Source organism: Chelonia mydas, chromosome 10 (genome assembly GCF_015237465.2).
Source record: "Chelonia mydas isolate rCheMyd1 chromosome 10, rCheMyd1.pri.v2, whole genome shotgun sequence".
In the NCBI taxonomy this organism is placed as follows: Eukaryota; Metazoa; Chordata; order Testudines; family Cheloniidae; genus Chelonia; species Chelonia mydas.
Genome location: NC_051250.2, coordinates 67,607,804 through 67,631,234, shown reverse-complemented (window position 1 = coordinate 67,631,234; position 23,431 = coordinate 67,607,804). Strand labels below are relative to the sequence as shown.

Here is a 23,431-nt window from a genome sequence, read left to right as displayed (position 1 = left end):
TGAATGGAATAATGTCACTAGTAAAGGTTGTAAACACAGCTATTTTCTCTTTCATTAAAGCGTCTAAAATATTAATTTGATTTTAATTTCATTTTAAAGGGTCAACTCCAAAAAAATCAGACTTTCTGCTTGAAAATTGTTAACCCATTGTTACAAGTAAATCCCCATAACTGAAAGAAAAAAAAATCTGTTTACTTTCTACATTTGACAGCATTTTATCTACAGTTAGTTTCACTACTTCCTTTTGTACAGTCTGTTAATCACCATCCCCTTTTATTTTGATCTTTCATTCAACATGAGGGAGTCTAAAACTGCAGATTCTCGCAGGTGAAGTACCAAAAGATGAATTAAAATCAGTGGCATCCCTTTACAGATATAAAAATATAATATTTGTAAATGTTTCCCTTTATGATAACTAGAGCAGATCAGAAAAGTGATGGAAGAACACAAGCCCTATTGGCTTTCAGTGGTCACTTAAAGAAAAGGAGTACTTGTGGCACCTTAGAGACTAACCAATTTATTTGAGCATGAGCTTTCGTGAGCTACAGCTCACTTCATCGGTGGTCACTTAGTGGCTTTGGAAAATCCCAGCTGATATTGCTTACATGTTAGGAAAGGTGGAACATGGCCCGTTTGGCTCAGAGATATATGCCAGTCTAAATTTAGCTTGATCCATCTGTGAGTTCTAGCTGTTACTTCTCCAGCTGAAAACGAGAGTCCAAACAGAGAGGTTTAAGTTCAGAAACACTGAGGAGCCATAATTTAACTGCTTTCTCTCTCTCTCTCTCAAAAAACAAGGGGGGGGGGGGGGAGAGTAAGGTTTCCTGCAGCTAAAGTTCCAGCCACAAGGTTCCCTACATTCAACACTCCACAGTGAGTAGGAATAGCTCCCATCTTTTCTTTTGCATGCAGTCATCGCAGCCTAAATCTTCTGCTGACCCATTAAGCTATCTTGTCTGATTGTTTACAGCCACTGTATCAGGAGGCTGCATTTCCCTTGCAGTCCAGGCAATGGTTGCAGGGGGGCTCTGACCTTGTAAATCAGAGTGTAAATTTCTGCTCATCAAATGCAATGCAGGGTCCTACATATCCTCTTCTGATACCCTTGTTATCACTGCTTTGCTTGTCCTGGGTGCCACAGACAAGCAAAGCAAAATGTCTGGATGATAGTTGTCAATGACTCCTACAAAACAACCACCCCACCCCCTTTACAAAATAGCCCAAGTAGCTAACATGAGAATTAAAAACAAAACAAAAAACTAGGATTAAATAAGAGGCTGTTTTATTGCATGCTGTTTAAATGTATTTAATCAGTTGTTTTTATATTTGACGGACGACTCCAGACTTTTCTTCCTCTCCCTCCCCCTGTTCCAATGCTTTGTTGTGGTAATATCCTTAAGGCTTATGTATGCCTGTGAGAACATTCCAAAAGAGAGGTTTGTTTTCATGAAGATATCTCACCCTCAATAAATTTCTTCCCCAAACCCAGTCAGCCCCGTCATGTTGGCAAAAGACTTTAGCAATTATATTCCAGTGTGCCCGGGGACACTCAACCGTCTCAGCTGTTCTCTCATGTGTCTTCCTTCCCCCTTCGCTTTCTTGTTTGTATTTAGTGCTTTTCTTCCCCATGGGTCTGTAACACTGCACAAGAGTCAGTTCCCAGCCTTTCAAGGAGGTGTCAGGATGTTTCTGTGGCAGCATCTCCAGGGAACTCAATGTGCCAAAGCAATGCAACGGGGGGGGGTGTGTGTGCGGGGGGGGGGGGGGGGGGAAATCACCCTTAAGAAACAGCTATGTGTCTTGGGACACTATCGTAAAAATATTCCATGAACATGGCTCTAGTGTAGCTCCTCTAGTTGGAGGCCAATATGTCTGAAAATATCTCTGGTCTCCAGTTTTGCTGAGTTGTGACACAGCTGGAGTTGCTTAAAATCTAGAGGGCAGTATTTGGCTCAGGTTGATGGGGCTTGTGTATAGGAATGTGGTTTATTATTCTAGAACAGCTTGCCCTCTATTCCACCTTGTAATGTGTGGTGTGTGTTTGTTTTAAACCCATAGAGCAAGATGGAAAAACCAGGAGGAGCTTGAACAGAGCCAATGGGATTGGCTTTTGCCTTCAGTGCAGCTAATGCAGAGACACTTAGCGAAAGTCTTGGCTTTTAGATTCCCAGAACTCCACAACCCAAATCCATTTGCCTCCATTTACTGTTACATTTGCATGGGTAGCTGGCAACTCTACACTGTATAAGCCATAGGGCCCTCAAAGAGCAGCTGAGTGGAATAATAAATTTGTTTCTACTCCAGAGTTGTATTTAGTGCTTGAAAAGACACTGGAGGATATGCAGAGTTTTCTCTGTCTCTGAACCACATCCCACCTTGTAAACAGGAATCCAAGTATTCTTAAAAATATTAAAACATCAACAGACAGAAATCCCAGAATCCCATCTTCTCTTTGGGACAATCAGTAAAGTTAACCACAGAAATGGTTCAGATGCCTATTTGTGGCACACTGAATAGGAGAACCAGAAACAATGAAAGCTACACTTTTTTTTTTTTTTCTGTGTCCCCCGCTCCCTCTTATGTAACCTTTCTGTGACTTTCAGCTTCTTTCTCTTGTTCTACAAAAAAATTCTCTAGGCTAAATGCATCTGGAAACCAAGCTTTGTTATGATTTGCTGGAAAATTCTCCCCAGTCAGTTTCTGAACTGTACTGTAACACTTTGCATGGCCCTGCTACTTGTAACATAGGTTTACAGGTTTGAACCAGTTTTCCTCTCGGCAACAGTGGCAGTGGAAATAGCCCTGGTAGAGCCAGGGTGTAATGTGAACTCGCATTCTTCTCAATTGGCTGTCATCAGCACATTGCTGAAATTCTGGAAGACAGGAGTTAAAAGACCCTCTGACTACAACCCTATTTATTATAAGTTTAGTATTGGAGAGAGGGATTTTAATGGAAACCACAATAATAAACTTTGCTATAAAGTGGAAGAAGCAAGTCTCTTTAAAGTATGGCTCTGGTTCAGCTCAGAGGTTTTGATATAATTCCTGTATCCGTGCCCTTGTTGAAATGTCTGCTTGAAACCGGCTCCTCCTGCTAGATGAACAAAACCAAGCCTAATGGCCCTTCAGGAGATGACAGTGGACATCATGAAAAGAAATTCTGTTCTCCAATAAAGCCTTGGAGAATTGCTGTCTTCAGGCCATGTTGGATGATGAGAGCAAAAAAAAAAAAATTTTTTTTTAAGCAGTTCTGGAGCCCAATTCAAAGCCCAGTGAAGTCAATGGGAGTCTTTCCTGTGGAGATAGCGATCTTCGGCTTGGGCCCATAGTGATAAGAAGCAGTTGCTTCCAAACAAAGTGAATGCACAAGTTAATTTGGCTGGGCTTTTTCAAAAGGGGAGGGGGTGTTGAAAACAAAGACACTTTCTACCCCTTGAATATCGGGCTTGCAGCAGGAGACATTTTCTCATTTCTTTTCAAGTCCTTGAACACTTACAAGCATATATTTTATTTCTTTCCCCTCTCCCTCGTACCATTTTGCCAACAGAGGAGACTGGCTGCACATTGCATTATGTTATCCCAAGGAGGCGGTTTTCACCATTGTGGCAGACGTCTACCAGCGGCAGACGGGGAGAGTGCACAGTGTAAAACACTACCTAGCAGCCCCTTCCTGGCCAAGCGTGCTCAACAGGACGGGCGAGCGGCTCTTCTACTTTGACAGTGAATTGGGGTGAGTGGGACTGTATAACTGACTCCTAACCACAGGCCCCAAGACTTGCCAGGACAGCCATCTTAAGGAAAGAGCATCCCACATTAGGGACCCTTCTCCCTCATCTGCCTTCCCTTATCTCCCATTGCGGCCTGCTCCCTCTGTGTTCAGTGCTAGGCTCCTCACTTTAATGTCTTTCAATCATGTTTCTGAGAGTAAAGAATGTATTGGTGATGAGCAGCTGGGCATCACTAGGGTGAGGAAGCGGGAAGTTGGATCGTTAATAAGAGTAGGAAACTGAAATGGGGGTGGGGGGGAATGGCATCAGTCCTGTCAGCCACCCATCACCCTCCAAAAAAACTTCCTCAAGCTTCTGGGCGGAACTTGGCAGCACTAAGTTACTGCCGTTTGATTCTCAAAATTTGGCATTGATTCCAATAAGAACCAAATCCCAAGCCAGAAGTTTTACAAGCTTATCTGCATTCTCTGAGCTTATATCCTGCCAGCACAGTCTGTCTTGTGCTATTTTGGCTCTCCCACTTCCGGTTGGGAAAGGGAATTCTGGGTGCAGAAAATATAAATTAAGGAGAGAAGATAACCAAGCATTTGCAAACTTCTAAACTAGTTAGTCTTGATTAGACTTTTGGGCAAAGTTTCAGGGTGTGTGTGGGTGTCTTATTTTATCTGACCTCCAATGCCGAGGTCTGCAAGTTGTATTTATTGAGGTGCTATCTGCAGAAGCAATATATTTTAGCCTTTTGCTGGAATTGACAGTCAAGTGATCTCAAAACATAAATATTATCATTGTGATTTTTAAATGGTCACTCAGGCTGATACATGACAGACACTAGTAGTGTATATATCTCTGCCTGACACCATAACTGTTCCATCTTCACTCTGCAAACCTTCTGTGCTCCTTCCAAAAGAAAATTTAAGACTGGGGGGTCAAGCTATGCTCTGGCGTAAATTTGGAATAACCTCTTGGAAGTCAAGAGTTGCTCCAGATTTACACTTGTGTCAGAGGGAGCACAGTTTGGCCCACTGTCTGTATTAAAGGTATATAAAATGCAGGGTTATCAAGAGCATCTTTGTGACAGGCTGTGAGACCTTGAACTGTCATTCATGAAAGCAAAATTAAAGGGAAAACATGAACACAAAAATTGTGCTGAAATTCTACTGCTCAATGATTTCCCCCTCCCCCCCCCCCGCCCCTCCCATTGAGAAAGTTGCTTCTTTCTCCCCTAAGCTTCAGACTCTTTGAAAGTGCTGGGGACTACATCCCCCACACTGGTGTCCACATCACTAGAGTGGTGGTCACTGTGTTGATATACATATTAAAAGCCATCACACCTCAACAGACTGACTATCTGGAGTGGGTGACCATCATAGGGTGGTGATTCCAGTGCAGTGTGTCTGAGAGACTTAGAACTACCTTTCACAGTCTGTGTGCCTGAGCTGGTTAAAAAGGGGAAGCCCTGGATAATTCTCACATTTTGACAGTGTGAGGCAAGCCTTAAAGAAGAGGCAGAGTTGCCCCTCCAGGTATCTTTTTCAAAAGAAATTCTAGGGGCAGACAAAATGTGTTCCTGAGCCCAAATCCTCCCATCTGTTTATAACCGTGTGGCTCCCATGGCTGGCAGTGGGGTTTCACAGGTATGTGAGAGGTTTCACAGATGTGTGAGAGCAGAATTAGGCCCCCAGTATTGAATTTTGCAGAGCAGTGCTTGTGGGAAACAAAAACAAAAAAAAAAGTGAATTAAAAACAAAACAGTGAACAGAAACAGCATTAAGAATCACAGGGAAATGCAGGATCTCCACAAGTCTAAATGTTATAACCTCCCTTACCCTTCTCCACTTTGCTGAAACTCTTCCAAGCCGCTAGACTAATATCCTTGGGATAGACATGTCCTGTGCTTAAGACACTGGATGGGGGACTCAGGTGATCTAGGTTCTAAGCCCAGCTCTGCCACTGACTTCCTGTGTGACTTTGGACAAGTCATTTATGCTCTGATGCAGTTGCCCCTCTATTAAATGGGGAAAATAATCCTTTGTCTTGTCTATTTAGATTGTAAGCTCTTTCGGGCAAGACCTCTCTCTTACTGTGCAGGTATAATGACCAGCACAATGGGGCTGCGATTTTCGAGACCTGTGGGTTCTACTGTCATACAAATAATGAATAGTAGTAATATTAATAAGACCCAAATACCTTCCATTAAAGAAAAATAGAGAAACCACAGCTTAGTGTTCTGCTAAAATATTTGCAAAAAAGGTACAATGTGTGCCATACGCATCGCCCATTGTGCCTAACCTACCAATGCAACGAACACTGAAGTCAGGTCAGACATGTCAGATTTTAAAATAAAAGCAGAAAATAGTCATTCATTCAAACTCTGTATGTGACCAATCAAATCCTGGAGTGTATATTGTGCCATGTGGGACTCAGCAATGCTATAAATGTGTTCTCATGATAGGAACTGTGAAATAATTATTTGCTCATTTGTTCTCCCTTTCAATCTGTACAACATGTTACCCAAATGGTGCAAACAGTTTATTTACCAGGGAAGTGCATGCTAAAATAGTTACTCATGAGGGTGTGCAGGGGACAGCCATGAGCTGCCTGCTGTTCTTTTCGACTTTGAACACGCAGATTGATGGGCCCTGACCTGACTTGGTTCTGGAACTATAGGGCTGTTTGTTTTTTATTTAGCGAAGCTTTGCTTTTTTTAGACTGACTGAAAATAGACATTGAGTTTTTGGAGGCTTTATTAGCTTTTATTTCGTAATCTGTGGGATGCTCCCCCTTCTCTTTTCAGCCACGTGTGCTAGATCTCTGGAGATGAACCAAGTGTACTTATTTGTTTTAATTTGCCTAGAAGAAGGAGTATTAAAATGAACCCTTTTCAATAAAGCTCAGGTATTTTCCTGATACTGTAGCTGAGCTGTTTGTCATTTTAATCCAGCCTAAACTACAAAATAGACAAAGTGGAAAACATACTTAGAACCGCTAGAAAAATGAGCCTAAGGGTCAGAGAATTGGTACAGTGGCTGCTTCAAGTGTTTGTTTCTGCCCACTTTGAGATGAATTTTGCCTGGAAGGGACGGTCTGGGATGAGGCAATGCAAAGGCAGAGAGCCCCAGTGGGAGCTGCTGGAGTCCTCTGCCAGTCATAATACCTCCAGGACTATAGCGAGAGCATGGCTGCTACTCCATTCTCTGGCCAGATGCAGCCCAGCTCCGGTAGCCCTTTGGAAGGGTGGTGGCTGGCTCCCTCTAGGCAGTCTAGTGGTAATGCACTTGGAGTACAAATTCTACACAAGTATAAGGACAGCAGTTGTTCCAGGCCTCCACACCAAGTCCCCATGACGAGGAGCTGTTTGCACCCTCGTGCAGAACCAGGCATAGGTGCTGGAACTAGGGGTGCTTACGGCCCTACTGCACTCCCCTGGCTTGAAGTGGTTTCCATTATATGCAGGGTTTACAGTTTGGTTCAATGGCTCTCGGCGCCCCCACTAAACAAACTGTTCCAGCACCCTGGGACCAGGCAAAACCTGACTTGCTGGTTTGTCCATAGTGTGTGCTGTATTATGGGTTACTAAATAGGATGAAGGTGTTGCTGAAGTAACTTTCCTCAGAAAAACATTACAAGGGGGAGTTTCATGCAGTACAGGTCCTGTCTCTTGCCAGATACTCCTCTGATGGCTCCCCGGGTAGCTGTGATCCTTTCATTTGTTTTGTAATGGTCTCATTTGTTAGGTACCTATTTGTCGTCCTCCAAGCTCGTGAAGCTCGAAAAGGGCACAGTTATTGCTCTCAGCGAGGCTGTGAACGCATTAAAATCGTCACACGTATGTCCTCGAAGGATTCCTGGAGTTGTGCCCTTAACCCTTTTTTGGAGAATAACAGGAGACCAGCTACACAGCACTCAATGTCTCAGCGACTGACTGTGCCTTGCAGCCAGTGTGGGGCCCCACAGGTACAGAACTGACTACTTCTTTGCAATGCCAATCAGAACTTCCTCTGTAGAATGTAAGCATCTGTAGCAAGGTAGTTACCTGCTCTGGCCCTGACCCTGACCCTGACAAGAATGAGGCCAGTCCTGGGAGAGGGTGGGGCTGTGGGGGAAAAAGCCAGGCTGATTAAGGGAGCAGCCGCAGCTGTGGCCAGCTCAATCTGGCCCAGCTGGCCCCTATAAGAGGCTGTGAGCCAGGAGCCCACTCAGTCTCTCTCTGCCTATAGAGGGAGAAGGGCTTGGCTGCAAGATGCTGAGCAGGACACCTAGATTGGAGCAGGGCTGGGGAAAGGCCAGAGGAGCTGGGAGCTCTGACCTGGAAAGCCTCAGGCTGAATAGGTGCAGGGTTGCAGAGGGGCAGCCCATGGGTAGGCGGAGGCAGCAGGTCCAAAACCCCCTTGCCTGCGATGAGTGGTGTATATACTACAGTTGGCCCCCGATACAAGGGGCTAAGTGGGGTTAGAGGGTGGGGGTTCCCCTGGGTGGGGAGACCCAGAACCTGAGAGGTGGGGGTACTACCAAGGGGGCAGCACCCCAGAGAAAGGGGCACTGGGCCCTGGAAGGGACATGGGGGCCGGCGGTAAGGCACATCACTGGCCTGCAGAGGGTGCTCTGGTAGCTGGAGGAGCTAATTCCCGAAGACTACCAGCAGGAGGCACCGCAGGGGTGAGTCCGCACCATTACAGCCTCTTCATAAGAAGGTAATTTACACAAGGTATGCGGAAGGCCCTTAGGCAATTCCCTCTGCTCCTGAACATGACCAGAAGGTAGGATAGCATAGTATGAGGGTCTGGTTTTCTACAGCATTTTATAGTATGCTGCAGAGACAGACAATTTCTTTGAGGTCCGTTAACTGGAAGCAAATGAAGCATATATTTGTAGCAACTCAAGTTGTCACTGGGATTGTTGAGATGTATTTTAGCTTTGAATTTAAATGTACAATATATATTTTTGCTGTTCTTCAAGCCAAGGCATGATGATCATAGTCTATCTGTATTTTAAATAAATTAATAGCCATGCAAATTCTGATCTCACTTACTTTGGATTTACACCACTGTAAATCCTGTGAAGTCATCCCAGATTCACACTAGTGTAACTGAGAGCAGAATCTAGTCTATAATGCACAAACAAGGCATGTGCATCCTTAACGCTAAGATGAAGACAATGTCATATAGTCAGTTATTAGCTAATGTGACGAAAGTCTTTTGAAAAATGACTATTGCCCAAGAGAAGTATACGATTCAAGTATACTTGAATCAAGTATCCTGATTCAAAAATACAATGCAATTAATTTCAGAATCAGCCAAGCAGACCAGTTCATAGATTATGAAGCCAGAAGGGCCCATTGTGACAATCTAGTCTGATCACCTGTATAACAGTCCATAGGACTTCCCTGAATTAATTAATGCAGGGGCACTCCACGCAGATCAGAGGACATTGTGGTTTTCCAGATCTTTTGGAAATATCCCTTCCAGAAGGTGGTAATTCCAGGACACTAATCACCATGTTGGCTAATCATTGTTACGTGATCTGATTCCTGGAAAAACCTCTTCCGTTCATGAATGGTACCTGTAGAACTGACTGTTTCTAATGAAACATTCAGAGGCTCAATATGTGATCTAAACATAAGATGCAATCTGGATGGCTATGCCTTACTTAAACATTTAATAGTGTAGCCAAAAAATGTACAGTAACTCAATTCTACTTTCTGTGGCATCTTTAGATTCACACTAAGTAGTTCCTCATACCATGATCCTGCAAACATCTACGCATGCTTATCTTTTTAAATGGATCTAGAATTTGCAAAATTCAAAGGCAATGACATTATCAACACTGAAAATTAACGAAGGATGACATTTTTACAACAGTGATTGAGTTGTTTTTTGCCCTTCCTTTTACCAGAGTTGCCCCTTCGCGCCCCCCCCCCCCCCAAAAAAAAAATTGGCATTCAAAATGTTTGAAAATTGTCCCATTTTCCATTCAGTTCTAGTACCTTTTACTCACATAAGTAAAATTAAGCATGTGCTCTTATGCTTACTCTGCAGTGAGTGCCATTGAAATCAGTGGGGCTGCTTACAAAATAGCACTAATTAATAGGTATGAGAATGGTGGAATCAGGCCTCTTGTCAGTAAAAGTCAGACATATATGGTGCTGGACATAAGAGATGAATCAGAATGAAAAACAAATAAAACAGCAGAGGGTTAGATTATTGAATCAGTCCACTCCCCTTTGCATATCTTTCAGCAACAAATGATCAGTTTTTCTAAATACATTCTTATTCTGCACCAAGTTTCCATACAGAAGGATGAGAGGGTAAGAAAGAACTGGAGTTTATAGGCAAGTATAACCATGGTATCTAGGCACTGACAATCCTGTATTTGGAGGTATTTGCTCTCAATTTAGATTGATTTTGAGTAACTCTTACCATTTTTATCCTAATCTCTTCCTATCTAGCTAAATGGATAAATTCATGGAGGTTAAGTCCATTAATGGCTATTAGCCAGGATGGGTAAGGAATGGTGTCCCTAGCCTCTGTTTGTCAGAGAGTAGAGATGGATGGCAGGAGAGAAATCACTTGTTAGGTTCACTCCCTCTAGGACACCTGGCATTGGCCGCTGTCGGTAAACAAGATACTGGGCTGGATGGACCTTTGGTCTGACCCAGTATGGCCATTGTTATGTCATTATGTTTAATGAGCTTGACATTGTTTGTGATTAAGGTTCATAACCTGCAAAAATATACACTTTGGAGTATTTGCAGGATGGCATTCCAGGGGTGCGTGGGGGATGGAATGGGCAGTTGATACAATTTTTTTTGTTAATGAACAATTGTTTGTGAGCCATTTTTCCCCCCCCACCCCAAGCTTCTTCCCTTCATATAATTACAGGTTGCTATCACTAGTAAGCCCTCAATCAAATATGTAAGAATCCAGATCCAGTCTCCCAGTAGAGCTGACATACAGAGTCACTTGAAGTCAGCTTTCATTAAGGTATGCTTTCTACCAGACTTGAATTAGTGATTAAATAGGGGAACTCCCTTTTCTGTAAAAGTTACTGCAAAATCTTTAAGACCGTGAAAGCAATAGAAATGGGAAGCTAGACTAGAAGATTCATGCGCGTTGTTTCTCTTATTTATAATTATGGGGACTAGCATTTGGCTCTAAATAAAATCAGTCAGAGTTTTGACTGTAATAGGACCAGTATTGGGGGCCTTAATAAAGAAGACTTTTATTGGATTAAAATCCACCATTCTGTTTTTGAGAAAGTAAAAACAAAAACCCAGGTCACTCTTTTGTAGCTGATATAAAGCAGATTACCATTTAGAGCTGGGCAAATTTTCACACATTTTCAGTGGTTGTTTTTTAAATGCAGATTCACTTAACAAAATCATGTTTTTGCTGAATTGTTTAATTGGAAATGTTTTGACATTTCCTAACTGAAACCTTTTGATGTAGCTTGAAATTTAAAAATTAACTTTGAATTTATTTTTAAATATTTTAAAATGATTGAAACTGAAAATAAAATTGACCCAGACTGAATTCACTTTTTACTAGAAATTTTTCAAAATTTAATTTTCCATTATGACCCAAAATTATTATTGTATTACTATTATGCCCAGCTCTATTTAGTACTCTGGGGATTTACAGCTATGTGGTCATATCTACACATCTTTCAAGTTTTCCTCATTAGACAGTATGCTTGCATATGTACTGTCAGAGTGTACCTGTGCATTTGAGATGCTGTTACTGCTAATGAATGCCGGCTCAGGCAGTGTGGCATTCTTATGGATTCAAAGTAGCTGGGATTTATTGTCCGCTGCATTGGTTCCTCTGTCCCCCTGCCCAAAAAAAGCAAGGATGAGTTAACTGAGGCTGCATTACCAGCTGTACTGAACTGTAAAATGCATGTATGTATAAGGTGTTCCCACACAGACCTACTTAGAGATGATGGGAGAAGCCAATGGCATTTCGTAAAACTTTAGAGTTTTCCAAAGCTTTAATTCAAACCATTACTTTTCAAAGGAAATTTAATTGTGAAAACATGTATATGGAAAGCAGTGCTGTGCAAACAGTAAGGATTCCTGCTTGCCCTGCTTCTCTAAAGGCCTAGAGAATTGGGGGAAAACACCCAAAAGAACAAGCTATGCAACAGTCCAGAACTCTTGTTTTACCAAACAAAACTCAACCCTCAAGTGTGGGTCTTAATTTATAACCTGCTGTTTCCAAGTTTGGCAAAATGAACTCTCCCAGGTCTAGGAAGCTGACACATTCATCTGTGATTTGTGTCAGAAAAGTCTCGGTTCATATTAACATCCTAAACAGCTTCTCTCCACCATTCCATGACCCACAATTAATTCTTACCCTTGACCCTGTGTTATCCTTGCCTTTCCTTTTATTCTGTGACCCTGCAGTGGCCCTTTCCCAATTCTTTTTTCCTGTTGGAACTCCCTCCTCCTTCTACCCCTGAAATCTCTCTGTGCTCTTAACTTTGAATATCCTGTTGCAGGGAAAAGCAGCCCTAGCAGTCTTTGTGCTGGGTTTTGGCCAATGTATATCCAGGCGCATCCACCTTGGGCCTGTATTCCCTGGAGAGCACACATCAGAAGCATGAGATTTGAACTCATTGGTGATTAGGGTTGCCAACCCTGCAGGATTAATTCCTGGAGACTCCAAGCCAAAGATTAATCTTTAATTAAAGATTGTCATGTTGTTAAATCTCCAGGAATAAGTCCAACCAAAACTGGCAACTCTATAATGGTGATAAGCATCCAGAAGGTTTTGAACCATCTGAGCACTAGATTCACCTCATGCCATGTTATGCCTCTTATGCAGAAATCCTAATAAAAGCTATCAGGCACTTGCTGTATTGTTTTTAAACCTGACTTTAAGAATAACATTGAAGGAGCAAAGAAATTTAGAGTTAATGCTTCCATTTCATCAGTGTGCCTAGGTATCTAATTAGTACCGAAGGTCACCCATAGTTAAGGTTACAATTCTGTCACTGAGGTCACAGATTCTGGGACCTTCTGCGGGAGGTGTCAGCCCTGGGGCTGTTGCAACAGCAGCCGCCTGAATAGCAGACTGGCGACCAGCCCCAGGGCCGCCAGAACAGCGGCTGGGGCTGGAGCAGTTGCAAGCCCTGGCAGCATTCCCCCAGAGTATTCTTAGTGAAAGTCAGACAGGTCACAGGCCTCCATGGATTGTTGTTTATTGCCTGCGACCTGTCCGTGACTCTTACTAAAAATACCCATGACGAAATCTTAGCCTTACCCATAGTTTATACAGCTCCCTGATGGAGAACTACATGAGCTTCAATACCATGCCATGATATGGAGTAGTCTTAGTTCTGAATTTCCGTTGAGGAGAACGGGAGCATGAGATACCTGAACTACAACTCCCATGAGGCCTGGCGGCAGCATTTCCCAATCAAAGTACTTCAGTTTGACAAATTTCTTAGTAATCAAATTTCCACTGAAAAAATTGCATTTGTCCCGAGAGAATCATTTTTTAGAGCCAGGTACTGAGACATCTAACTGACCTTAAATGCACCTGTGTGAACAGAGGCTTGATTAAAAGTAGGCTGAAAACATGACCACCAGAGGATTGTGTTTCACAACTCCTACTGTTTTAATTTAGAAACGAGGCTCTTTGAGGCACAGACCCTGACTGCCTCTATTTTCATATAGCACACAGCTCACCAGACTTAAGTTAAACTATTATTCATTATCTCCAGTGATAAAAAACCTCTTCAGGAGTTGGTACCTCTTACATATTAATTATAAATGTTATATGGAGTATAAATGCTTGATCTCGCCTGTCTGTGAGAAGGGAATTACAAAACACAGGAGATAGGCAGCTTTAAACTCTGGTCCTATTAGTCCACAGACTGTTTCAGCTAATCCTAACCTGTATTTTGGTTGCAGATAAATGATGAAATTTTCCTGTTCAATAGCCGGGGGATATTCTTCTTGGTGCTAGACGCATGCTCAGGAGCAGTCGTGAGTAGGCGGCACTTTGACACAGTGAGTGCTATAGATGCTGCCAGTGCAATAACTGATTATGTTCAAACATCTATAGAAGAGAGGTAAGCAAGGGGTTAAAGTTTAAGTTTATGTAGCAACATGTGGGTGATAGACAAAGAGGAAAACGACCTACTTTTCATAGCTGATCTTGTGCCTGGTGAAATCTGACCGATTGAGGCTTTTCCAAAAATCAGCTTTTCTCCAGAAAATAAAAAAAAAACCCACTATGCTCTCTTAGAGGGTTACACAGACTGCAGACGGAGACACATTTTCTGGAAAACTGGCACTTCCATTTAAGTTAACAGTTTGTTTTCCACCCTGAGATACATAAGGCCTTTTGCAATGACATTTGCAGTTTTATTCATTTACTCTGGTGTCCAACTGAAACGGCAGCAATTTCCTGGCAGGGGATGACTCATTTTTTTTTCCATTGCTGAAAAGGGGGAGAGTTTGTTTATTCTTGCTGGTGGCTGGCTGTTTGCTTTTTTTGATGGAGAAGAATCAGAGGTGTGCCAGACTCTCCTGCAGGACTTTTCTTGGGCAAGCCAGTTAATTGACCTGCCGGCTCTGTTACCTTAGATGTGCTTCAGCAAGGAGCTGGACCATCTCTGTGTCTGTTCCACATTCCTTGTGGTTTTCTGTGTCACCACATAAACATGGAACAGCAGAGATTTATAGAAAAATTCTTGGCTGCTGGTAAAAGCAGGTCAAATAACCAGAAAACAGACTTTCACTCCAAGGCATTTCTGAGCAGTTCATGACCATGGATACAAACACTGCTGAGCTATCCCATGTGTATTGTCACAGGAGCCACTCACTGCTAGGGGTGCCATCTCCTGGTCCCTCGGGGGATTAGCTCTTTCCAGGTGCTGTGCCCTCCTCTAAAGGTCTCTGTACCCATCATTCTCTCTCACCCTGCAGCCCCACTCACTCCAGCTTCCTCTTTGCGACTTGGCCCTCTGGCCAGGTCACTATGGTCTTCCTTTCTGGGGTATCAAAGTCTTCCCATGCAAACTGTCCAGGGCAGTCTGTTCTCCACTGCCTGCTCTGAGCCACTTCCCCAGTGGCTGGTAGGAGAACCCTGATCCACCCTCAGGAGTAGAACAGTAGGTTCCAACTCGGACCCTCTACTCAGCAGCCAGGGTCTGGTCCCTCCTGGACCTTACTGCCTCTCCCTAAGCCTCTTCTGGCTTTCCCTCCTTTTCTGGGTTTGCCAGCCCCTCACATCTCTCTTTTCCCAGGGAGCAACTGCAGACTGCTGCTGTCAGCTATTAGGCTTTATAAATGCCCTCTTTTTCCCATCTAGCTGAGCCTTATCTAATTAATCCTTGCTCCCAGGCTCCTCCTCCAGGTGCAACCTGAGGAGTTAATTGGCCTAGGTAGCCACCATAACCACTCCAGAGCTTGTGTGGGGTGGACACCCCACCATATCTATATGTGAATGTATGAAATAATCTATGCACACATACCCACATAGATACATGCATGGTCTGGGTTCATATTTCACAGGCACAAACAGTTAGTCACTTGAATGCTACCAACTGTACCGATAATTCATTGCAGGTGCAATTCATTGTGGGCTCAGAATTGCATCTGTGAGGTTAGAAGCCAGCCTCTGGCTTGACTGAGAATCAGATGCAATATGCAGGTGGTATGAATGTCTGTGAGTTTGGGACTATATTTTGTTTCAAGTGAATTTTTTCCTGGGGATAAATATCGACATCCTATGTAGGATATGCTTTTTCAATCATTTTTGCTTTGTTTTGGCTCAGAATGAAATGAAGGTGACATTGACAAGGTAAAGCCTTGATTCAGGAAAGCGTTGGAGCATATGCTTAACTTTTAAGCCTTGTTATGTGAGATTGAAGTCAATGGGACTTAAGTATATGCTTAAGTGCTTTCCTGAATTGGGGCATAAAGATCCAACAGACACTTAGCAAGAATATTGTGCTATAATAATTGTCCTTCTTTTCAGCTCAGTTGTTCTTGTGTGCTCTAAAGACGGTTCAGAAATGATGGGAAGCTCCGAAATGTCTGTTTTTACAAGGTTAGGTTCTGCAAAGCCTATTGTCTTCCACAAAAAAGGTGACTATATTTATGTGAATTACACTGCCGTGCCTTCTTTGACTAAAACTGAAAGTGCATTTGTCTAGCAAAAATGTGCAAGCACCACCTTCTGAGTTTATAAATACATACTGTGCTATAAAAGATACCAATATGATCTCAGGAAAATTGTTGAAAAGCTTGAGCCTCAGAGCTAGGCGAAAATTTGAGGAATTTTTACCCTTGTTACAAATCTAAAACTGAATCCATCTCACCAATAAATAGCCATATTTTGTCCACTTTTCACTCCAAAAAACAAAACAAAAAAGCCCTGTTTTTCCAGTGGAAATGAATCTGTTTCTGAACAAAGGATAGACTCCAACTTTAAAATTCAAACATTTTCCAGAGGAGAAAACAGCCATGAAGTTAAGTTTAATAAAAAAGAAAAATACCCTGAAATGAAATTCAGATGAGAGCAAAATGTGGATCATGATGGGGGGAGGGGGGGAAGGAAATCACCAGTTTTGGATGACCTTACTTATACTTGATTTTTCCTGCAAGATCATTTGCAGTAGCAAGAAATTTTACAGTGATCAACTAATCTATAATGAAATGCCCCTTCAGTTCAGATAAAAATAAGAAGCTGAACCTTTTTCTCAAAACTGAAATGAGATCATTGGTTTTAGTGTGTTCTTGCAGCTCTGGACTTTCCAAGACTAGAAGCAGACATTCCAAAATACCATAAGAAGGGCTTTTCTCACTGTAGTCACAACCCGACTGGGAGATGAAGAAACCCAGATCTCAAAAGTTTTTTCCAGGCTTATTTCTAGACCAAAAACTTGAGATAATTTTGGATGAACTAGATTGCAAGCTGGAGGAGGGGTTTGTTCATCATTCCCTGTAATGGAGGTTGCTAGCACTGTCTTTGCTGGGGTACCTATTCCACCCTCATTACACTTCAGTTTCCAGTCAGTGGATTGACTTCTTCTGCAAGGAAGGTGAAGTGCCTTTTGGTTGGTTGTCCAGAGTTTGTTGCCCTCCCGGGATGGGACCTCATCCAAAGCCCACTGCAGTCAATGGATTTCTTTCCATTGGCATCTGTGGTTTAATCAGGCCCATCTACAGTTTCCTTTTTGCTCCTTTACAAATATCTTTATTGATTTTAGAACAAGAAAGGGAGGGAATATAGTGATACAAAACTGTGGCCCAATCCTAACACCATTAATTGGTCCTTAGGCAGGCGAAACACCCGCTGTCTTCAGACTGAGAAAACATAGCAAGGTCAGACCTTCTTAAAGTGCGCTAATGCCGGACCCTGCTGCAGATAAAACTCCCATTGACTTCCATGGGAGCAGAATAATCAAATGAAGGGACATCCAGATTTACGTCTGCACTTCCATCCTCCAGATCAAATTCTGCCCTCAAGTGCACACAATTCCCCTTCAAAGGGAGTTGCACGTACTGACCTAAGGACAGAATTTGAAACAGAGTACCTACCAGCACTACCGAGTGCTGAGGAACTGCATAGCTCCAGGAATATCAGAGGTACTTGATTATGCTGTAGTGCCCCAGACCAACAGACTTAATCTTGAATTTCCTGTCTCTTGTTGCTTTTAGCTGAAATTCTTGTCAAAGGTTTAGTGTGAATGTAGCAGCCATGTGCACACTGTACTGGCTGTGCCATATTTCCATCCAGTAATCCTGCTGGAAGATAGAAGGTTGGCCAAGTACCACTTTTGTGGAGTAATTCCTTTAATTGATAAGAAAATCAGCCATCCAGCCATCTGTGATTCAGTTTGATACCTCTTAAGCAGAGGTCAGAAGTGGAGTTGGCTGTATTTTCAGTCATGCTTCTTTCTTTTGGCATCTGTTTACAGCAGTGAAGTAACTTATCCAGAAAAAAAATATTTTAAACTTATTCTGCCTGGTTTAAGTGGCCATGTTAGCTCACTCATATTACTCCTGAAAATGAGTGGAGAGCATACACTTCAGATCAAGGAGGGCAGGTTTGCCTTTGTGTTCATTTTAGTTACTGAGCAGCTGTGTTGTTTTTTGTTGGTGGTTTGTTGTTTTTTTTTAAACTTTGCAGAAAATAATTTTCATTTTTAGCCATTGAAACACTAAAAAAATCAGTCTTTGGCAGAAACCAAAATGTTTTCAGTGTTTTTGATGAAAACAGACATTTTTGAAGAAAGTTGAAAACTTTTTGTAGTCTTCTTGGGATCTAAAAACTCTTCCTGATCAGCTGCATTCAGCATACTTTACATGCATGATTCTGTCGCCCACCATGGCTCTCGGCATCACTACTTTGGTGTAGAAAGAAGTGGGAAATGCCTCACACAGAATACCCCTATCTTAATGAAAATTCATGTTGCTGCAGGAAGCAAAAGGTGCTGGGAGTTTGGTTGGTAGCATTCTTTGAGCCCGTAATGAACTAATACTTTAGCATGATGCTAGGCGACAGTGTGCTGCTGCTCTTTTGGATGAAATAAGAAACCAAAGAACTGGCTTTTCAGAAGCACCAGGGTGTTTGACCAGATGTCCATGACAAAGTTGAATCTGGGTAATTCTATTAAAATTCCCCCTGATGTTTCAGTTGTATGCAGAATTTGACTCCACAACTCTGACATTGTCTGGTCCCTATTTTAACAGTGCACAGTCCACTTCAGAGGTGGTTATATGGTAATGAGGGTTGAAACATTTCCTCTAAATGTACGTGGTTTGATCCTGATGGCACTGAAACCACTGTCAAAACTGCCATTCACTTTAGTGGAAACCGGATTGGGACCTTGTTGCCTGGAACTGCAACTCTTACTCCATGAAAAGTGTTTACATTAATAGTCCTGTGGCATGAGTAGGATTGAGCCCATAGTTTGCAAAAGCCTTGAGATCATTTACAACAGAAGGTTTCATACAAATGTAATCTATTATTAAAATGCAAAGCCACATATGACTGTGCAGCACAGTCCTATGGGAAGTCAACACAGGGAACAACAGCTTAGGCATAGTCAAGAAAACTGATCTAACCTAATAAAATAAGGATTCAAAATTCCCTAGCCATTTTCATCCAGTCAGATATGAAAAAATAACAGCATTTAAAAACAAACAGAACAATAGTCCCGCTACCTCAAACCTGGGACCTCCGTCACAGTTAATTGAAATTCCTGAGGACAGTGCAATCAAAATCCTGCTTCAGTATGGCTTATCTCAGGCATTGTTACCCTCCTTCATCCTTCCTTACGTTTTATAAAACGTTATGTTACTGTAATCCAAGCAAAGAAATGGCCAGAATGTTTCCTTGATCTGTGCAGTGAGTTTGGTTCATGACAATAAATGGTTATTCCCTTAACCCAGTGATACAGATGGTCACTCTTTTTGTCTCTCCTTTTCAGGGAGTTTTGCTATGCTTGGATATAAAGGACAGGCCAGACCCTCCTGGATTAAAATCCTTAACCAAGCTGCTAATCAGAAAGCTGCTTTTCTACAGCATTATGTTCCCTTGATGTTGAGAGAATACAAATGTTCAGCTAACTCTGCAGAGTTTTAGGATTCTTTCTGTATCTGAACCACTTCCAAAACAACTCCAGAGAGGCTAGGGAAATCAGACAATTTAATCTTGCTACATTGTTGTTGGCTTAACATCAGCCAGGAAAATCCTACAACTCACAGTGTAACTTTGGATGGTGGTGTTTTTATGGGTTTGTATCAGGCTGATGTTTTTTCACTTGTAAAAAATACAACTAATAAATATATTCTGATCTTACAAAGTGTGGGTAAAGCTTTGTTTTTTCAAGCAATGTGTGGATGGAATAGTTTTGCTGGGTTGGGAGATGGTTAAAGGCTACTTTTTCCCAAGGAAACCAGAACATACCTGCCATTTGGTACAATCTGGTGCATTCCAAAGGTGAAAATTTTCTCCTCAGAAGCATATAAGCCAGGAATGAAACTTGGCAAAGAAAAGTTCATAGTATCCAGGGAAGGAAGTGAACCCCATCAGAGGTAGGCAACCCTTACCCTTCATTCTGCCTTTAATTTGCACTCAAGAATCCAATGACTTCCATTCAAATCTAGGTCTGCTTTAAAAACACAACTCAAAACAAACAAGAAAAAACATCTCCCGCAGCTCCTTGGATGAACTGAAGTTAATAAAATCAACGCACATCAACAGATAAGCTCCCAATAATCTTGTAATAATATCTTCTTTCTCATCAGGCTTATTATATACAACTGTTGTGCAATTGTTTCTATCTGTAGCTAATGACTGGTAAAATCATGTCTACTCTACTGGCAAGAAAATTTGATTAAAGACTCCCAAGTATATGAATCGAGATAAGTTGTCCTGGTCTGGTAACTTCCTCAGGTGATGCTCACATGGCCTTTTCTCCTGCTGATGTCAATAGCAGTTTGGTTGAGTAAGGCAGAGTGTCTGGGCCACTGCTGGCACATACAGGCTTTCTCTGTGGTTTTTCTTTAAATTGCTGCTTCTTGCCGTAACTAAGACATAATAGCATTGACTGGAAAGTGGGGAACAACTGGTATTGGCAACCAGCTGTTGACTTATCCTGTAGTGGCTGCACTGAAATTTTGGTTAACATTATGCTATCGATAATAACAATAAAGGAGAGGTCATTTTGAAACCATGGAGGTAAATATCTGGTTTTGACAGGTGCAGCAATCCAAAATGCTGAGAATTTTAAAAAAACATTGGACTAAAATGTGAAACATATTTAGATTTGGCTGACTGCTAATAATGACGGAATTGTCTGTAAAATGTTCTCCAAAATCCTTCAGGGTATTAGACCTCTATTAATTAAGGACACATTCTAGGTGCTTCACTGATCTTGGTGATGGGCCCGATTTGAACAGCGGGTGTGTGGATGCAACAAGGAAAGGATATTATTTGGGAGAAGGGGAAAAGGTAAAATCCTGCTCCCATTTGAAGTCAATGGCAAAACACCCATTAACTTCAGGGGGCCCAGGACTTCACCTAAAGACTCCTGGGTCAGCTACTGACTAGAGTAAACGTGCAGTGTAAACAAATGACATGATGATTTTGTTCGTGCTATTACTGAGGGGTTGAGGGAATGGACTTATCTGAGATTTTTACACTGTGCTGGATGTCAAAAGCTGGACAAGGGCTTTTATCATTTTAAACTGAAGTTAGTGTTTCCTGTGTCTACATACCGCAGAGTGCATGGAGAGTTAGGTGCCAGGGGACTCTTTTGATAACCTTTGCACCCCAAAAAATAAATCAATAACTTTGATTTGATTTCTTTTTCTTTGTTTATAAAATGATTTGTTCCTCAGTGCGTTTTCTAGGAGGCAGTTGTTCGTAGAACAATCAGCAATACAACTAGCACTAATTAACAACTTTGTTAGCAGTTTTGGCTGAGGCCAAGAACTAATGGATTGTGTCATCATCCAGAATATTTTCTCATCCCTGGGGGTTATCCTTCTAGTTCCAGATCATTGGCAGGTCAGTGATGGGGAAGGTTGCAATACTGTTATCTTTGCTGTATGGATAGAGAGTGCTGGTCTCCTCAGCTGTCAATCAACACTAAATTCCCAGGAAAGATAGATAAATAGATATATGGAAAAATTTCAATTACAGGTAAAACTGTTCAAGTAATATGTCCTTAATGTGAATTAAAGATCCTGTGATCCTCAGCTCAGATCAGAGAACTAACATCCAGTGGCCTAAATACTGTAATAAGAACTTAAATGCATCCTAGGTGCAAGCAGCAGAATCGCTTCTCATTCCCATTCGATCTTTTCCAAATGAAGCTCTGTCACTGCAGTTGATGGACACAATTTAGGTGTTTTCTAGAGATGTGAAGATGCACTCAGCATGGGTGGGTTTTTTTTAAATGCATATGGTGTGGTTCAGTGGTATGAATGAAGCACTTCATCTGTTGCGGAGCAGAATGAGTGCATTGAGTGAGAGCAGCAAGAGCTTTCCCATAATTCAGTGGGGAAAATGGGACTTGCTGTATCAGCAGGTGTTTGTCAATGAACACTGCTAACAGTAATTTTTGTCTTATTAGTGACACACAGTTAAAGTATAGGTTGTTTATCTGTTTATATTATCTTCATCACATGGTATACGAGCTCCTGTCCTGTTGGCCCAGATGATGCCTAGGTTGGGTAGAAAGACTTAGCAAAGGTGCAGCATGTTTCTCAGCCCCATTGAAACAGTTAATTGTCTGTCTAGCTGCGTGACAATTTCAGCTTCAATGAGGGGGTCTAACAGACTGAATGGAAGGGAAGATAGTTCAGAATGAAAGGCCAGACCAAGGGACTTCAAACTCTTCCCTTATGTGGTGATCATGACTCCATCTTGCTTTGGCATCTCCCTTGACTGAGACTGAAGGAGGTGAGTGAAATTCTGACTCACATGGAGTCAGTCCTATCAGAAATGTTAATGCATAGATGTTGACATCGTTTTTATACTACATGTATAAAATTTTTATACATATATGTGAATGTAATGTCTATAAAGTGTGTGTGTAAATCCATGTCGATAGATACCAATTTATCCAAAATAAATTCTATGAGGCTAAGTTTTTACTAGTCCTTCTATAGAATTAACTCCGCTTCTTTCCTCAGTATATTAAGTAATGGGAGTCTTGCATATTAACGCTAAGCCTTATTTCACTGGGTAGACCCATATTCTACACTACAGCTTTGTTTCTCCTTTTTGAATTTTTGATACACGTGCACAAGTTATTTTGGCCAGGGAGGTGAGGGCTGCATTACTAATATCTCTTCTGTGCTTTGAAGACCTCACAGCTGAAACAACCAAAAAGGTTTTTACATGTTCAGGTGAGTGTTTTGTTGGCTAGATTCTTGCTCTCTGATGAATGGCTTGCCCGCTCGCTGTCCAGTAACACCATGCCATTGACGTGGGACCAAGCCATTGTGCTACAGAGCTGATGTGATTCAGAGCACTCTGAGTGACTTGATCCCTTGAGCCTATGAGGTAGGAGACCTGAGGTGGTCAGAGAGAAACTGCCTGAGGAGAGGAGTGGAAAGTGGATTCGTTGCCAAAACAGGTAACAGTGTTTTGTTTTGGTGTGTTTTTTTTTCCTGGATCATTAGCCAGACTGAGGAAGACCTCGATGAGGTTCAAAAGATAATGTACAAAGTGATGTGATGAACTTTATGGGCCACTGGAGAAAAAGGAAGCAGGATCAAGCTCTATATGACGGGGTGCTTGTTCTATAAAAACCGAAATAAGATGGGGACTGAACCCTCCAAGCAGCACTGTTAAGTCCTTTTGAACCTCCGGTTATAACATAATTCTGTTTTCTGAGGCCATAAGAGCAAGAGCTAATTGGCTGTGAGTTTGAGCCCCAACACTGGAGCAAATCACTGATGGTTCATGCTCTTTATTATCCTGGAGATGTATTTGATCATATCAGGTGGGTCCAGATCCTGAATCCTAGTAGTATAACGCAGAGTCCTAAACCCAGTCTAAGGCTAACAACTGGTGAAGGAGAAGCTGGGGAAAAGAGTCGTGTACCCAGCCTTCTGAAGAATACCTTTCCTCCCAAAATTAAGCCAAGTGGCAAGTGTCCAGGAGAAATGGGCGAGAAGCTAAGGTGAGCCAGACACACAGAGTAAAGCAAAAAGAAAAATATTTGTGTCC

At 42.1% G+C, this 23,431-nt stretch overlaps 2 protein-coding genes across 4 annotated transcripts in view; both read left to right on the top strand.

The window, feature by feature from the left end:
- Positions 1-19,546, top strand: part of LOC102932459 (cell surface hyaluronidase) — a 74,598-nt gene extending 55,052 nt beyond the window's left edge. Inside the window, exons 20-26 of one of the 2 annotated variants that reach the window (XM_043523392.1) lie at positions 3,548-3,730; positions 7,463-7,682; positions 9,964-10,032; positions 10,607-10,708; positions 13,642-13,802; positions 15,716-15,825; positions 19,176-19,546. In XM_043523392.1, the coding sequence (XP_043379327.1) occupies positions 3,548-3,730; positions 7,463-7,682; positions 9,964-10,032; positions 10,607-10,708; positions 13,642-13,802; positions 15,716-15,825; positions 19,176-19,330 (1,000 nt within the window). In that variant the 3' untranslated portion in view covers positions 19,331-19,546. The remainder of the gene's footprint in view (positions 1-3,547; positions 3,731-7,462; positions 7,683-9,963; positions 10,033-10,606; positions 10,709-13,641; positions 13,803-15,715; positions 15,826-19,175) is intronic. The other variant, XM_037909976.2, reaches the window with a different exon arrangement.
- Positions 1-23,431, top strand: part of LOC102942858 (cell migration inducing hyaluronidase 1) — a 142,292-nt gene that overhangs the window by 44,852 nt on the left and 74,009 nt on the right. The gene's annotated exons all lie outside the window — the stretch shown is intronic.